The 18,588-nt window shown below is 38.9% G+C and overlaps 1 protein-coding gene across 1 annotated transcript in view; it reads right to left on the minus strand.

Annotated features, from left to right (window-relative positions):
* Positions 1-18,588, minus strand: part of LOC107721264 (kinesin-like protein KIF26A) — an 80,574-nt gene that overhangs the window by 12,007 nt on the left and 49,979 nt on the right. The window contains exons 5-7 of the mRNA XM_016529189.1: positions 7,072-7,261; positions 1,916-2,107; positions 686-779 (exon numbers count right to left, since the gene is read on the minus strand). Coding sequence (XP_016384675.1) covers positions 686-779; positions 1,916-2,107; positions 7,072-7,261 — 476 coding nt within the window. The remainder of the gene's footprint in view (positions 1-685; positions 780-1,915; positions 2,108-7,071; positions 7,262-18,588) is intronic.

Raw genomic sequence — 18,588 nt, forward strand, 5'->3', positions numbered from 1 at the left:
AAAACTGGCTATTGCTAATGAGGGATGTAACCAAACATTCAAAAGTTGTTGGACGACTGCAGATAAAATTTATATTATTGAAAGTGAAAATTGACAGAAAAAAGGGAGCAGCGTTTGTCAACGTAGACATGATAAAAATTACACTGTCAACTGATTAACTTAGCTTGACTTAACTACTTAATGATATAAGAGCAGGTCTATAATACGATTTGTGTTAATAATAGTACTGTCTATGTAAAATGCCCCTAAGCTAATAAAATTAACCCACAAGGATGTTAGTCATGAGAGAATATACCACGCTAAAGCAGAGCAAATGAGCAGCCAAGCTAACTATGGGGGATTGAAGCAGCACGGTGGGAGGCACACAGTCTCTCACAGTGAGGGGCTGATCAACAAGAGAGTAGGACAGAGAGAAACTGAGCACTTTTCAAACACAACGTGTAAAACGAGGGTACTTTGTGTTCAACAAACCGCTATTACTGCTCAAACACATATGCCCTTCCCGCATTTTCCCTGCCTCCTTGTTAGGAAATTTCCAATGCAGCCAAAACAGTGTATTTTGTGACGATTTTCCTTTCGCCTCATGTGACTGAAGGCTACTCCATCAAAACTGCATTCTGAACAATGCATTATTATAAAGTTAATAACTGTCAAATATGGGCTACTTGAATAGATGTCTACTAACCGAGGTTGGCTTGACCAAAACAGAAGATGCAGCCATCTGCCCCATTAACCACAGACTGGATAACCTCTGCCACTGTCCCCGAGCACACCTCCGCCTGAGGACACAAACCCAGATTTAAACACCAACTCAAACTGTTTTATTAGTTGTACATACAGTATTTATATTCAGACGGACAGATAGATTGACAGATTCATATAATGACAGACTGGCAGAATGATAGACAGGACATCAGATAGACAGATGGACAGACAGATAAATAGTTAAAACAGTAGACAGACAGAAAGAACGACAGACAAGCTGGATGACAGACATCAGACAGACAGACAGACAAAAGACAAAGGTGAGACAGAAAGAATGACAGAACGATAGATAGAATGATCAGACAGAGACAGAGATAGAACAACAGACAATGCGACAAACAGATAGGCAGACAGAAATAGACAGATAGACAGAGCGACAAACAGACAGATAGCTATAATAACAGACAGAAAGACAGACAGACAGACAGACAGATAGATAGACAGTCAGAAATAGAATGGCAGACAGACAGCGTGACAGACAGCTAGACAGATAGACAGTCAGAGATAGAATGGCAGACAGACAGAGCGACAGAGAGACAGACAGAGGGATAGATTCTTGCAAACTTGATCCTTGCTCATCCTTGCAAACTTCCCAAAGAGATGCAGAATACAGTAAGGACACAGATGAAGATTTCAAACCCTGGAATTATGTGTGTGTACTTTGCAGCTTGAGGAAAGCTTTGACAGCGTTGTTGTAAGAACCACCTCTGATGTGTGCTCGCTCAAAGCCTCTTTTGTTCCGAACAATGTGGGGTAGTCATTGATCATCAGACCTGATGTTTCTAGGACAGGAAACCCAAAGACTCCAAACTCCCAAAGAGTTCAGGAGGAAGCAGAGAAAAGAGCAATGTTATCTTTTCCTCTGAGATCCTTTCAGGCGCTGTGGGCTCGGAACGATAACCTCAACTCACCAACCCAAACCTTTTATCTACCTTGCAAACCAAGCGAAACTGAATATCTCCCTTATGCATTGCTTTGATCTCAGCATGGATGTCCTGCCTGTTTGACATCAATTCTGTGAAGATTTTGTTCAAAATAAAATTATAAGTACAGACGGGAAATAGTGGATATCTCCTTGGTATAACTTGTAAAATGCTTGCTTTGATTACGCTGATTGCCAAATATTGAAGCATTTATACCATTACTGTACCTGTGAAGCATCTTGGGTAAAGACGGCATCAAAGGTAAACATCTTTGGGGCGGTGGCAGAAGTGGAGCGTGTGCAGGTGGGCGGCTCACAAAAGGTCAGCTGTTTCTTATGGGCGTCTACCTTGAGAAAGGACATGGATTCTGAGGTGTCTCGCGATCCTTTGGCAGGGCATATCCTCACCATTACTTTCACCTGCAAAGCACACAATTATATTCATATCATAATTATTTTCCTACATAATTTTATTTGTGACACGTTCTTTTTTATTTTACTTCTGAATTCAAAGCATACGGCTGTAATTGCACCCTCCCACCCACTAATTCACACAATTATTGAGTGGTTTGAGAATATTGTCTTTCAGTTTCCTGGCCAAGAATTCCCCTCATACTGGCAAAGTTGAAAGCATGTAATCATCAGAAGCCCTTCTGCTCCCACACAGGGGACATCCTGCTGTAAAGTGCGGCTGGATTCAGAAAACAGACCAACCATGTTCTGACTAGACACTTTATAGACACTTTATAGACACTTAATACTAACAAATACATAAAATATATGATGTTTTTCATGAAAATATTAGTAGTGGTAGTAGTAGTAGTACACTCTAAAAAATGCTGGGTTGTTTCAACCCAACTTTGGGTCAAATATGGACTAACCCAACCGTTGGGTTGAATTTTTACATTCAATTTTTAAACCAAAAGTTGGGTTAGTCCAAATTTGACCCAAAGTTGGGTTGAAATAACCCAGCATTTTTTAGTGTGTAGTAGCACAACTGTTATCAATATTGATGATAATAAGAAAGGTTTCTTGAGCTTATTAAAATCAGCTTATTAGAATGATTTCTGAAAGATGTGAACCTGAAGACTTCTTCAGCTTTGCCATCACAGGAATAAATTACATTTTAAATAGATTAAAATATATTTAAATGATGTACTTAACACAAAGGATGGATGCAACATCTATTCCCTTTTTAGTCATAATCATGATTGATAGCAAAGTGAAACATGACTGAGGCAGAACAGTTCATTATTACACCTACTCAATGAAGCAATAATGTACTCGACTGTCTGTGTTTAACACCTTATTTTATAGCTCTGCCACTAGGGACACTTTCAGCAACAAACAGGCCCTGAAGTTTACAGTCCTCCACTGAGATAAAGAATTCAATTGGCAGAGAATAAGGACCTCTGTTCCCCGATCAGGTTCACTATGTTCCTTACTCATACTGACATGTTCAGCATTAATGACTGTTGCAGACTAAGCTTTCCCTTCCAATAAATAGATAGAAGACCAGCAGCTTTTAAAGTTTTTTTTTTTTTTTACATAAGAGGTCATTGTGTTATAAAAACATTATGTAAGTTTCAGAACTCAAAACTTTCTCGTTAGTCTAAAAACAGTTTATATTGAAGCCAATCTGACAGGTTGTGGAATGTGCCACTCTATGATGTACTAGTGTGGTTAAGCGCAGCCTCCGCAGAAGATCAACACCTGCTTCTACATCGCTGCCTGTTTAGCCCCGCTCACCAATTCACGCACGTAATAGGTAAATGACAAGAGCGGCAAACGCAGGTCTACACAGAAACCAAATGATTAACTTTACTGTATTTGATTAACTTTATTTTTAATGAGGTGCCAGACTGCGTCAGTAAGAACTTGGTCCTTTGTTTACTTCATTTTACTGCGGATTCGTTTACAAACAAGTCACAATTCGACGGAGGATTTTCAGAAAGACTGAAACTAAAAGACAATGCTGTGCTGACTATATTGGATCTGATGTCACACGACAAGTGTGATTCCATTTATTTCCGAGTCTACAATCCGCCACGCCTATTCAAACAGAGCACCCTGATGAGGGGAGTCAAAATAGGACAGAAAATAGCCTTTTACTTCTAAATTATGTTTTTTGATGTAAAAATCTTGATAACATTATAAGTGGACCTCAGAGAACAGTACAAAATAAAAAACAAAGGCATATCATGACCCCTTTAAAAGTCACTTAGTACCATAGGCAAGATAAAACAAAACCAAATATAAAACACTTTTTTACAACATAGGGGTTGACATGGTAGTCCAGAAATTTTAATTTAGTAAGCTTGGGGATAAAGGTCCAATAATAAAATGAAATGAAATAATTGTTTTAAAAACCCAACACAACTGCAACTAAATCTGACAGCAAGTGATCACCCTGTATTGAAAAACAATAGCTTATTATGATAGAAATTCCTTGTTTTAATTACTATGAGTTTTGAGCATTTATCAATTATACAATTCAAATCCATTTTTTGAACTTGCAATAAAAAGGCAAATTAAGCAATTCCCTTGAATGCAAAAGCACCAGTGATGTGTCAGTCTTTTCCACACAAATTTACTTCCATTACCCTCACTGCATTAGCGCTGCCTTCCCACAATCACCTGGTCCTCTCTACCTGCTGCCTTCTAAGCACTTTGACATTTCCTTCCTCCACAAATAAAAAAAATGAGAGTGTTCATAACCATTTCCTTTACAAGTGTCTCAAAATCAGCAGGCAACATACTTCAACTCAGTGGGGCTTACTAGCAATCACTTCACTGTCTTTTTCTTGATAAAACTCATTAAAAACTTGCAGCTGCCTGCCTTTGGTGTGACTTTAGAAAACTTTTAATGCCTACTGTGCACATTTTCTAATGCTGTGTTTGCACAATGCATCAACACAATCAGGTGAACAATTAAGGGAAGGAAAATGCTTTATTCACATAGCCCTCCAACTGCATGGATATGAGGATGATGTAATAAGCTGACTCCTCCAGAGATGTCTGGATGCATTTTGTGAAGTAACTCAGGTGACCTCACCATTAATGAGCAAATCATCTCCCTGCAGACATGACGCCACATAAACCTGCACCACCTGCTGGTGTTTATGAGTCAGCAGTCTATTATAGTATCTTATGCTAGGAACACACATTATCTTCTTACTTTCCCACAGAGAAGTCGTCCAAAAGCAGACTCTAATGGGTCCCATCTCTTTGAATTTATTTAAAGTGCATCACCTGTGCTGGAGGAGGGTCATACGTGGGTCAGTGCAATCTTCCATGGCTTTTAGACCTCCAGGGGGTGTTAAGGAAAGGAATGAGTTTGTTACCCAAAATAGCGGCAACATGCTGAGATGCTCATGATGCTCTAGAGCAGTGATCCTCAAATCTGGCTTGCGAGATCCACTTTCCTGCAGAGTTTAGCTAATCAATGTCTTCAGGATCATTAGAAAAACACAGGTAGGTTCATTTGATTATAGGGTTGGAGATAAACTCTGCAGGAAAGTGGATCTCGCAAGCCAGATTTGAGGATCACTGCTCTAGAGAGTCCCATGAAAGAGTATATATGGAACTGTCAGTTACATGACAAGATGTAGCAGTATATGTACAGATGTTCCAGAGAAGACAGTGAAAGGGCATGACCTCAGCTCATTATGGTTAGTAGGTTAATATTAAGCAGATGCTCTTTATACAAAGTGACTCAAAGTACACTAATTGCAGAAACAGTCCCCCTGGAGTGACCTGGGATTAAGTGCTTTGCCTAATGGATACCAACATGCTTTAGCATGACAGTGATCATCCAGTCACTGAGAATTATGGCATTTTAATAGGCAAAACACGTTATGTTCAGTGTACTGCCTTTAAGAACACATTAGGATGATCTAGGTATGCACAATACTGTATATCGGCACCATGACTATTGGCCATTATTAGACTTTTTTTTATTTAATTGGTATTGGTTGATATTGGATATTTAATACTGTTTTTTTACATTCAGATAACCTTTGCACTATGCTAATTAAGTTCATCTAAAAAAAAAAAAACACTAATTTAAAACACTTTTAAAAGAAATCTTCAGCAAATCTCATTTTTCATTCTGTACATTATAAATGTGGCTACAATAAAGTTTGTGAAGCATAAAATTCACTTGCAGCATTTAAAACATTTTATTTTATTTTTTTAGTGTTTTATCTTTTATGAATTCAAACAAACCTATATAGAATTTTAATATCTGTCAGTTAATATGAAAACAATAATCAGCTTACCAGTGTTGGATAACATTTTAATATCACGCATCCCTAAGGGAGATGTTTTATTAGTTTAGTTACATTTAATCTACTTTACTGTAATTTTCACAAAAATTCAAATAATCCACGGACAAGACACAAATATGAATGGCTCTTGAGTCATTGGGATATCATAAGCATTTGTGCACTCAGACTGTTCAGCACTAATAAACAGCTCTATTTTGAGAGAGAAATATGCCTTTCATTCAAATGCCCCCTGATGTCATTCTCTGACCCTTCTGTTTTCATACATTGCTTTTCCCACTCCCACGGCCTGTCAGTCACTTACAACAAGGAATGCTGTCTGGCATTCCGAAGGAGCTTCTTGGAATTCCAACAACCTGGGAATCAGGACAACTGGGCCAACCCATGCTGTCACACAGTCTGCTTTGATGGTAACCCGAGAACTAGCCAAATCGATAAACTCACGGGGCATTCTTAAGCAGAGGGCAACCAGGGGTTTATGCATGATGTCATTTAATTAATAAAGAAGAAAAAATTCTCTACAATTTTTAAATGCTGTATAAGTGGTCAACATGGTTTCAAGATTACCAATTATTCATTGTCAGACAACAATAATTTTGGCACAACCTTAATCATCTAGGCTTTGATCATGTTTTACAAACCATTCCCATCCAAAAATCTCTAAAAAAACTGGTATAGGAGACAAAAAAACTTCTTAAAGGGTCATATGATGTTGCTAAAAATAATTTTTTTTGTGTATTTGGTGTAATGAAATGTGTTTATGCGGTTTAAGGTTAAAAAAAAACATTATTTTCCACATACTGTACATTACTGTTTCTCCTCTATGCCCCGCCTTTCTGAAACGCGTCGATTTTTACAAAGCTCATCGGTCTGAAAAGCGAGGTGTGCTCTGATTGGCCAGCTATCCAGTGCGTTGTGATTGGCCGAATACCTCAAGATTCGACAAAGGAGCAGCCGGCGGGCTTGCGGCAACCACATGTGACGAACCACGGTGAAAGCCGATCCGGCAATCCAGAGCGCGAAGTTGATGTATTTCCTTAGCGACCAGCATGGATCAGCTCCAGGCATGACGAATTAGCAATGATGACTTTACTGTACCTTTCCCATCCCAGGGCTGTCCTTAACCTTTGACCCAGCCCTGAGGAGACATGGGGGTACAGGCGGGGGCGAGAGCTGCAGGGCAGCGCTGAAGCCATCAGTGTAGAAGAACGGCTCTTCTGGGTCAGGTGGGGAGGGCGGAAGCGGCTGAGGCTTCTTTCGTTTGGAGAGGTTCAGCTTCTGGGCAGCCCTGTGAAAGAGCAGCAAACAAAAAGTTAAGTCAAGGAGTCATGTCTAGGAGGTTTTTCCTGCATTGGACATGCATTGTGATACTTCTCAATATATGTCCTCCAAAGATTTGAGATGAACACATGAATGGATGAGTAACAGTTTCCATGTCCATGACAATTCACAAGAAAACTACATGAGGTGACTCAAAGAATTAAAGGCTGCATTTATTTGATCAAAAATGCAGTAAAAACAGAAATGTTGTGAAATATTATTACAGTTTAATGTAACTGTTATGTATTATAATATATTTCAAAATGTAATTTATTCCTGTGATGGCAAAGCCATTACTCCAGTCTTCAGTGTCACATGATCCTTCAAAAATTGTTTCAATGGACTGATTCATTAGTCCCATTATTTACCCATTATTTACTCACCATCAAGCCATCCTAGACATATATGACTTCCTTCTTTCAGATGAATCCAATCGGAGTTATATTAAAAATTATCTTTGATCTTCCAAGCTGTTTAATGGCAGTCAGCGGGCGTTGCAGTTCATCAGTCCAAAAGAAGTGAAATAAAGCGCATCCATCCATAATAAAAAAGTGCCTCACACAGCTCCGGGGGGTGAACAAAGGCCTCCTGTAGTGAATCGATGCGTTTTTGTAAGAAAAATATCCATATTCAAAACGTAATAATCACTTTAATCTAGCTTGCGCCAATAGTTGTACACGGAAGCAGCTACGGGAGGATGACGTAAGATGTCGGCGTTGTGCATGCGCCGGTGAGACTCGTGAAAACCAACGTTTGTTTAAAGGAGCAAAGGAAGCAAAGTTTCCTTAGTTTAGCAAAGGAAAACCAGTTATTTTTCTTATGGTTGTTTTCTCCTAACGCATTGATTCGCTACAGGAGGCCTTTGTTCACCCCTCGGAGCCGTGTGAGGCACTTTTTATTATGGATGGATGCGCTTTATTTCACTTCTTTTGGACTGATGAACTGCAACACCCGCTGACTGCCATTAAACAGCTTGAAAGATCAAAGACAATTTTTAATATAACTCAGACTGGATTCGTCTGAAAGAAGAAAGTCATATACACCTAGGATGCCTTGAGGGTGAGTAATTCATGGGTTAATTTTCATTTTTGGGTGAAATAACCCTTTAAATCTGATAAACCTTCTTTTTATGGTGTAATCAGAACTATCGAAAATGGTTCATAAAGACACAATGTCTTCATTATTCTAAAAATGTCAAATGTTTTATTTTTGGTTTTGGTTAGGCTGAAGTAAGTATAATTAGCTACACAGTCAAAAGTATGTGGAGACTCCAATTAAGTCAAATCTTCACCCAACGGCAGTGCCTGGCCTCACTTATGCTCCTGTGAAAACCTGCATTCATGTTCCAACATCTAGTCAAGAGCATTCCCAGAGGAGCAGAACCTTAAGGAAGGACAAGATTCCTATTAATGAAAATGTGCATATTGGTGTGATGTTTGGTTGTCCACATGCTTTTGGCCATACATGTCTTGTAATAGTAAAAAGATGCAAGCTAACTAAAGCTGTGTGTGTTTTCCTACAGACGTTTGTGTCTTCATGCCTGTTAGCATGAGGTTGAAGGGCTCGAGGAGAAAAGCTTGAGCTCATTAAATGCCTCACTCTTCCTCACATCCTTTCTCTCTCTCCCTCCAACTCCTTCAGCACAGCCTCTTCAGGGGTGAAAAATCACAGAGAACACTGTGTAATTACAGTCTCCATGAAGGACACAAGAGGAGGCCCCCACAGGAAATGTGTATGTGCCATGCATTAAAAGGTGCGATGGGGTGTGTGTGCAAACACACACAGATTACAGAAAGAAATGAGCATTTAGCATTATCTCTATGTGCATGTTTAAATGGGGGACAAAGCACAATTAAGTTGCAAAAACTTTACTGACAAAGCACAATTAAGTTGCAAAAAATTTACTGACATTAAATATATCTAAGTTGATATATTTTTCGCATTATTTCCTAAAATATTATAGACACACATTTAAATAAAAATGTATAAATAAATAAATGTTAACAGCAGGGCATTTTGTATACTCACCAAAGCCAATTTTTACTCTAATTTGGCACTTGTCAAGTGTTAATTTTGGACTCTGGGTGTGAATGAGGGAGAGGGACTGAGAGTGAAGATGAAGAGCTTGTAATAGGGGGCATAAGAGGTTGCAAAAAATACTTGAGTGAGAGGAGGAGGGTTTTATTAATGTTAAACCCACCTATGGAGACAAAGCCTCTTCTTTGCCTCCTCCTCCACACACCTCACCTATTCACACACACACACACGCGTACAGCGCCTCCTCTAACATAAAGAGGAGACCCACGCCCACACGTAGGGCAGAGAGCCGCATTCACCGCGTCTGGCTGCACGACAAATGCTTTACAAGCTCTTTATGAAGCACGGCACAGTAACGCACACACAAAAGATTGAGATATCAGACTGGAGTGAACAGAGGTGAGTGACTAGAGTGGGTGAAAAGCAGCACGGTAGAGTGAGCTCCGATACACTAGACTGGGCTTTATCCAGATGCACCCACCTGTTAAATCTCCCTTCCCTGCCCTGCAGTGAACAGTCTCCCTCTGGATTTGCTGTTGCTGCTACTAGTTTTACTGCAGGTGAGGTTTCATGGTTGCAACTAAGAGCAAATCAATGCAGCTTTCTTTACTAAAGCACTTATATAACCTTAATTAGCTTTTCAACAATGGAGCAGAATGTTAGAGAGATAGCTCACCCAATAATGAAAAATTAGACTAATTTACCCTCATGTCATTCCAAACCTGTATGAATTTCTTTCTTTTATAGAATATATATATATATATATATATTTATTTTTCTTTGGAAAAATATCTGAAGGGTTGTTTTGGCAGTACAGTGAAAATAAAAAAAACTGAAGCATTCTTAAAAATATCTTTTATGCTTTACAGAAGACAAAGTCAGAGGTTTAAAAAGAGTTGAGGATGAGTAAATATTAACTGCATTTACATTTTATCCAAATAAATCCTAGGAGTCAAACCCAACATCCTTAGTTTGCTAGAACCAGTTGGACTACACAAACCCTACTGAAAAACGCTTATAACGGTCAATTAACAACTCAAAAGAGTCCACTATACTTACAGTTCTCTCCAATCCATTATCTCAGTTCAGAGGTCATATCATCACAGCGGTGAGAAAAGCAGCTTTTTAACTTGTTCATTCCAGACCCCGGTAAGAGCACTCCACGGCTCCCGGCACATGTGAGAGCGAGGCGGGGCGAATGCGAAAGGCGGGCTGGAGACAGGGGGCTAGAGGTGTCTGCTGGAAGACGGGGTGATGTGATCACTGTTACTATCATCAGGGGTCCATTTCATGTTAATTCTCAGACAATAAAGTGGATACAGGTGCGACAAGATAAGCGGGGCGATAAGCAGATGTCAGAAACACTCATGATGACCCTCAAAAGTTTTCTGCAGAAGGAACAGGTACGTGGCACTCCTGCAGAGAAGCATTTTCCGCCACACTCTAGTTCCACGGAGCGAGTCGCCAGCGATCGACTTCCCAAAGTGTAGCGCTTCCGTTCACCTGTCGGAAAAGTTTGTAACCCAAAACTGTGATCAACTTTTCCACTTCCCTCCAAGGTAGCCCTCACTTCACCTCTGCATTGAGGCTGGGCGGGGGCACGTCGTCCCTCTCTGCTGCGCTCCTTTCCTCCACTCTTTTGCACTCCTCTCCACCACTCTCCCAATGACAGAACTCCCAAGGAAGGCAGTGGCAAAGGCAAATCCCCTGGGATGAGGGGGAAAAAAGAGTCGATTCCTGCTTCTGCTGTTGCTGGGAAACCCTGGCAGAAGTCCAACGGTCCTCTCCGTCTACTCTCCGCGTCTCTCTCAATCTGGTGAGTCGCTCTCACCTTCTCCCTCTCGCTTTACTGCACTCGCTCTCTCCCTCTCCTCTCCTCAGCCCAGCCCCCTTTCCATTCCCCTCCCAGACACAGTGTCAGTACACAGCTGCTGTGCAAAGCACCACTGATATGCAGCATGCTCCACACACACTTGTCTGCACACACACATTCTCTCTTTCAATCACACGAACACACTTCGCTGACGTGCAAAGCATGCACTTTCACACACACTGGCATGAATACTTCATGAGTGCAGAGGAGCCCCCTTTCCGCATTCTGCTGGACTTCAAAGAGACTGAGTTAGTGTGTGTGAAACAGAAGCAAGGGAAGAGTATAATAAGTGTCTTCCTGCTCTAACACACGTGTCAGTCCGTTTCCTATTATTAACATTACAAAAAGAGACCAAAGAGCCTAGATGAAACTTATAACAGATGATACTGTGACAATAGAGTGATAATTTGAAAGGATAGGTCACCCAAAAATATCATTTCAAATCTGTAATCTTTGGCTATACAATGAAAATCTGTTTTGGCCATGTAATGAAAGTCAATGGGGTCCAAAAAAAAAAATCTTTCTTTGTGTTCCATACAGGTCATACAGGTTTGGAATGACATGAAGGTGAGCAAATTGTCGTTTTTGGGTGAACTGTTCCTTTTAGGAAGGTGATTAGCAGAATACAAATAAGGGCTGGTTAGATGGATGGATGGCAGCACTGATGGATAAATCAATGAAGCAAGATAAAATAAACAAAGACTGCATGCGGGCTGAAGGAACAGGTGAGCTGCGTGATGTTAATGAGGACATTAGCCCGCAAGCAAAGCTACAGACCTCCACTGCTTTCATAATAGTCAGAAAACAATGCTGTTAACTATTAACCATGCAGACCCTGCCTTTAGGTGCTTGGGGAAAAGAAGTGTGCCAATTAACATGTAATATTTATGTGTGTGTGTTTGGGATGATGAATTGGTGAATGAGGTGGAATGAACGAAGAGGGATGTTCTGTTCCAGCAGAAAGTATGACATATAGCCTTGCAGGACTTAGTCTGATAGCTTTGTTCAATAGTAGATTCACCTGCTCTGAGTTGCCATTCCCTCAACAATATGTAATATGGCCATTGGTCAAGCTGACAATGCAATAAGCTCAGAGAGTTCTGTGGTTTGTGGGTTGGTGAGTGTTTGTTTTGGTGTTTCTCTAAACTCTCATTTCTCCAAGACGTACTGAACTTAAAAGTTTTTGTGAGTTTTAAAAAGAACTCAATATCCAGCCTTTTTCATCCACAAAAACAAAGATGTGACAAAATGATTTAAATGTCAGCTAAAGCCAGCCCCTTTTACATTTTACTTCTATAATTTGATTTATTTGTATGTGAAATATATTGGATATTCAGGAGAAAAAAAATATGTTTTTTTTTTTAATCAGGAAATGGTTTGATTGAGAAAAGTGGGTGCTCGGTACCAAAATCAAGAATGAAAGCTAATTTGCAAAAACAATGCTTTAATAGCTATTGTGATAGAGGGGTTATTACATTTTAAACATGTAATATGCACCAATGAATTGTTCACATAAGACCAAATACCCTACTGTTTAAAAGTTTGGGGTTGGTAAGATTTTTGAATGTCTTTGAAAGCATTTATTCAAAAATACAATAAAAACAGTACTAATGTGAAACACTTTTGATCAATTTAATGTGTCCTTGCTGGATAAAAGTATTAATTTCTTAAAAGCAAAAAATCTTACTGACCCCAAAATATTGAACACTAGTGTACATGCATTAAGATTGCAAAAAAAAGGCTGATTTCATGCTGACAACTGGCTTCTTGCCAATGTACGTCAAGCAAGAGTCAACTTTGCCACCTGGTCATTAGCTAAGACAGCCTTTAGGTTACTTAAGGACAATTTGTCACCAATCTCCTTAATCCACTTGCAGCCTATGTCTTGAAGCTCATTATGTGACTAGAAGTGTTGCTTTCGTCAACGAAAATTATGACTAAATATCGTCGTCAACGAACCTTTATTACGTGACGAAAACGAGACGAGACGAGACGAAAATGCTGGTCATGTGACGATGACTATAATTAAATGTATAATGCAATATCGTTGACGAATAAAAACGAGACTAAATGTGGTTTACAAAATAAAAACTATGCTAAAATGTCTCTTCATTTTCGTTGACCAAAACGGGACGAAACGAAATGTCATAACATTATTTCGTCTCGTTTAGTCGCGTTATTATTATTATTTTGCAGTATTTCTGTTTCCTGTGTCTCGCTTCAGGGGCTGCATCAGGTCACACTGCGCACAGTGCGCAGACGCAGGCGACGTCACTTCCTCAAGCCCCACTCGCGGCATTATTTAGAGCAGTGTTTCTAAAATGACAGTTTCACACAAAGACTAGACTAAAACTAAAATTAAAACAGGCCGCCAAAAACAACACTAGTGACTAGACGTCCAACATGTCCTTATTTCCCCCCACTTCATTCCTCCCCTTATTCTCTGGATCAGTCACCTGTTCAGGAAAATCAGGCAAACCATGGCAGCAGATAAATCTAAAATTTTGACCATTAAAAAAAATCAGCTGTCCTCACTTGTGTCAGACATTTCTGCAGCTGAAAATATAGAATAGGCAGAAGTCTTTGACCCAAAATACTGTTGACCCTCAATACGGCACTTTTTCAAAAACAGAATTTAATTTGGACTGTAGCAGCTTAAAATCGCAGGTTGGGATAAAAAGCTATTTCTCTAAAAGAAAATCTTCTTACAGAGTTTCTTTCATTTCAAACTACATAACTCATATAACCTTCAAAACTTCAAGTCATTTTAAGTCAAGGCTTTGTTGAGCCAGCATCATAGTTTACCATGACAAACTTAAACAGACTTTCTTAACTGTGGTTTCAGTTACAGTCTTGCAGAGAAGTTGTGTTATATTTCTGACAACTGCAAAGTCTTAAAAATATTCTTGATAACATCTTTCTAGTATATGTGGAATCTTTCAAACAGCAAACAAATTCTGTAAAAGTATATAATTTCACTGAAACTACTGGAAAAATGGAAGGGCACTGCATTACAATGCACCTCAAAATAGCCCAGTCTGAGTGGGAAAAATCAAGCATTTTCCAATGAATTATATTTTAAATATCTATAACAAAATCCCACACTGAATCAACATGAAGCCAGTGGACATTGAAAAAAAGTTTCATATGACTTCAAATGGGAATGCAGGTAATACAGGGCAGCTGGCACTACAAACTGAAAAGCTGCTCTTAAACTGAAGGTTTCTGCTGAAGAACTTCAGCAAAGATGACTCAACACACAGAGAACAATTTAAATAAACCTTAGACATTTAATCACCGTTTGATTATTTCTTGAACACTTTTTTATCCAAAGTCATCTGAGACATTCTGGCTGGTAATTATTTTTTTATGTTATGGCCAATAACCAATAAATGACCATTATTAAAATGCTCTATTATTTTAATGTACATTATGAAAAATTGATATTAATTTTGAGATTGCTAAAAAAAAAATACTTTTAAATACATTTAAAAGTGTTATTAAATTATTAATATTTTTAAATATTAACTTAAAGTGCATTCACAAATGTCAACAGATGCTTTTGATTTTTAGTAAATGTTAAAATTGATATTAACAAAGATTAATACTAAAAAAAAACTTTCATTCACTTTCATTCGTTCATTCATTGTTAGTTTATTAACTAATGCTAACAAATGAGCCATTATTCAAGTTGACCAAATATGCATTATCTGCCAGAACAGATAAACTAGAAAAAAAATCTCAATCAACAAATAATTAATACAGTATGGATATACTGTACATTCCTAATCATGTTTCATAACTGTATTACTTATTTGGGAGATGCATACACAGCATGCACATAGTATCTCTATGTCCTGAAATGTACAATATGTTGGTGGCATTCTTATTTAACATAATACTCTTTTCATGGATGATCTGGTGCTGTACAGTGTTTGGCATTCTTTCACAATGCATTTGTGACTGAACAAGGCTATGCTGTTTCTTTCCTATAAATCTCAGTGAATATATTCAACCTCTTAAATTATGAAAACACAGTCATCCTCCTCAGTCATGGCATGTAGGGTTTCTTTCATTCCAACTATATTCCCTTGGTAAGAATCAGCATGAAGTCACTGATTCATATATGAGCCACCATTGAGAGGCTTCGACGCCTATGGCTTGAAAAAGATCAGCTTAAAGGGCACCGTGGCTCAATAATTGCTGTGAAATCTAAATGGTGTATCCAAAACACCACGACATCACTCAACACCTTCTACTGCTTCCCGACACCTGTGTTACCTGCTGAGCTGTCGTGTTCTCACTCATTCAGCTCTTTGTCTTAATGTTGTATGGCAGCTGCTTTGAGCTCCTGTCATTATTGACTTGGGTATTCGTGAATTGTGCGCCGCGACCTTGCCCTGACGGACACGGGAGCTTTTGTCATGTAGTGGCAGGGGGCTTTGCCTCCACAAATGATGGGGCAGCTCTTTAACAGCATGCTAGCAGATCTGAGTTTGCTAGCGACTATTAGCACACACTCAGCCTGGCAGAACACATTCAGTTTCTGTTGCTGAATAGAACAAAGAGAAAGTAGAAGCCACTAGGAACCCGATTCCAATCAAACAATCCCGTTCAATATTTTTGGCCAACAACAGGTTGAGCAGTTGTTGGAGGCATCAGGAGCTACTGGGGCTCAGCTGCTTCAAGGACATGGCAGCTCTACTGATCGAAATCCCGAATCTCCCCCGTTTCCCCCTTAGATATAATATGGAGAAGGGGGGGGAGTTCAGACAGTGGGGTGGAGGCACAACCCCCTTCATTTTCAAAGGAATAGTGCCCTACTGGAAAACATCAAATAGTTCAGCTCAGAGACTCAAGGATCGGCTCTGTCAATATCTGCCTGCCATGTGTCCTTTATTGTTTTTCCTCCCCTCTTTTTCTACCCTTCTGAATGACAATGAAGCTTCATCTACTATATGCATGAAAAAAAACCTCTCGAAAGGAGGTTAAAATGCAAAAGTAGGTGGTTAAATATGAGAAGCAGGTAATCTCCAGTGATTTTATTAGCATTCGTCTATGATGGCACAGAGTGTGAAATGAGAGGGGCAGGATTAAGGGGATACCTAAAAAGCAAAGAGTGCATAAAAAGTGGAAGGACAGAAAAAGTATTACAGAAAGCAAGACAAAAAGAATTTCAAATAATGCTGATCTGAATGATGAAAATAATTTAAATAAGGCCAGACTTGTGTTCATTTTAAAGGCATAGTCCATGCAAAAGTACTCCCCATAATGTCATTCTAAACCTGACTTCTTCAAAACAAAATAAAGACATTTCAAAAAATGTCTCAGAATTTTTCAGTCCTTTAATGAAAGTAAAGTTTTCTGTCCACACTAGAGAAGTGTTTCTGTCCTCCTCATGTGATTTCAGAATGTAAATTAAAAACAGCCTTTATAAGCAGTCTTCATCTCCTGTGAGCTACATGATTTAAAACAGCAACTTTAAATAAAATGAAGCTCAGTGTTTGTGAAAGTACAGGAACGTTATTGTTAGCAAAAATTCATAACATTATCTTCATAATTCTTGAAAAATTTTACCCTCCAGTCTACTGTTGCACTTTAAGGGCTGACCTGGAAAAAAAATCAGCGTCGCTTCATTTGTTACCAGTATATTCTCTTTCTTTTCCTTTTTCTCTCACTCTCGCAAACTTTGTGTTGAGATGTTTCCACTGTTGCTTCACCTGAAGTCTCTCTCTCTCTCTCTCTCTGTCAGCTGTTTCCTGAGTGTCAGAGTTCCACACACTCACAGACTGATGTTTAATTACCACTTAGACAGCATCACCTACATGCCTATACATACAAATACACTCACACACACATCTGTGCGAGTACAGCGCTGACAGGCAGCGTTGGTGCTCAAAGCACCTGAGAATATTCTCTCTGTAAATAGGATTTTAAACAGACTTCGTGTCATGAGCTACTTACTGCATGGAAACGAGGGATGAGGAAGGAGTGAGGGAGCAAGACAAAACAAGGCTGGAGGAACAAGGCTGACAGGGAGTGATTGTGGAGAGAATTGAACGAATGAGAAACAAAAATAGAGTGATGCGGAAAAAGAGAGAAAATGTGAGCTATTTCTCATCAGACTTTTACAATTATTTATTCAACTCAATCTTTCTGCGAACAAACTGGGTCACAGGCTGAAGCTTTGGCCCAGAATTGTCAACACAGACTGCCAGACTGGAGACATGGCTATATGCCCAACAACAACAAAACACACTCGACCTGAGAAACAAAAGCCGACACATGACCCACACACTGATGCACTATACAATACGTCCTCATCAAAAACATGATGAGAGATGAGAATGAAGTGCCTAGATGAATTCATAAAGGTAACTGCATAATAAATATTGATCCCAAATTTCACAGAAAACACTCCTAGAGAAGTGTTTTTGTTCTAATAGTGGTGGACAGCACTGAAAAATGATGCTAAATGCAAATAATAAAATGCAACTAACCATATAATCAAGCAAAGTAGTAAATAAATGGGCTTATCAATCTTTAAAAGAAAGGAGAAAACTCTTCTCATAACTTTTGCTATATCCAAGGCCACTCAGTTTTATTATTTTTACACATTTTTACATATTTGGGTGTAAATTCATCTGTCACCTGGAAGAAGCTATAGTAGCCAAATTAGCCAAAGCAATGAAAGTTAAATAAAAGATGAAAAAAAAACTTGTATTGTTGATTCATAGTTTATAGTAATGTTAATAAATATTCATATTTATTATAAATAAATACAATGTTTACTACTGCACACAATCCATATAAAACAGAAATCCTCTTACATGCAAAACACTGGTCTTGTGATACACAAATAGGGTTCAAATCCCAACATAACATACCAACCTAATATACAATTATTGATCTGTCGCGCTTATACGTCACTCATTGGATGTTGTGAACGCGCTCAGGACATATATATATATATATATATATATACAGAGAGAGAGAGAGAGAGAGAGAGAGAGAGATAGTTTTTCAAGCATATGTATCTGTACTGCAGTAGCACTGAAATCCTGTTTTATCGACAACATATAAGTTATTTGGAAAAATGAATAATAGCAACCATTTTCAATTTCACTGACAGTAAAGCCTAATGCAAATTGATAACAAAACAGAGAGAATACAAAATGAGGAGACTAGCAGTAAACAATGTCAGTTTATATTACGGAAGCTTTGTATTTATACTGCTCTGCTGCAGTAAATCTTGTTGCATTGAATTTTGTATTGAAGCTTCAATGCACCATCACAACAAATTTACATATAAGCTTTTGCCTTTAGGCAGGGGCGTGTCTAGAGCATTTTAAATGGGGGGGCCAGTCGGGGGCACTGGCTCAAAA

Source organism: Sinocyclocheilus rhinocerous, unplaced genomic scaffold (genome assembly GCF_001515625.1).
Source record: "Sinocyclocheilus rhinocerous isolate Xijiao unplaced genomic scaffold, SAMN03320098_v1.1 scaffold271, whole genome shotgun sequence".
NCBI classification, from domain to species: domain Eukaryota; kingdom Metazoa; phylum Chordata; class Actinopteri; order Cypriniformes; family Cyprinidae; genus Sinocyclocheilus; species Sinocyclocheilus rhinocerous.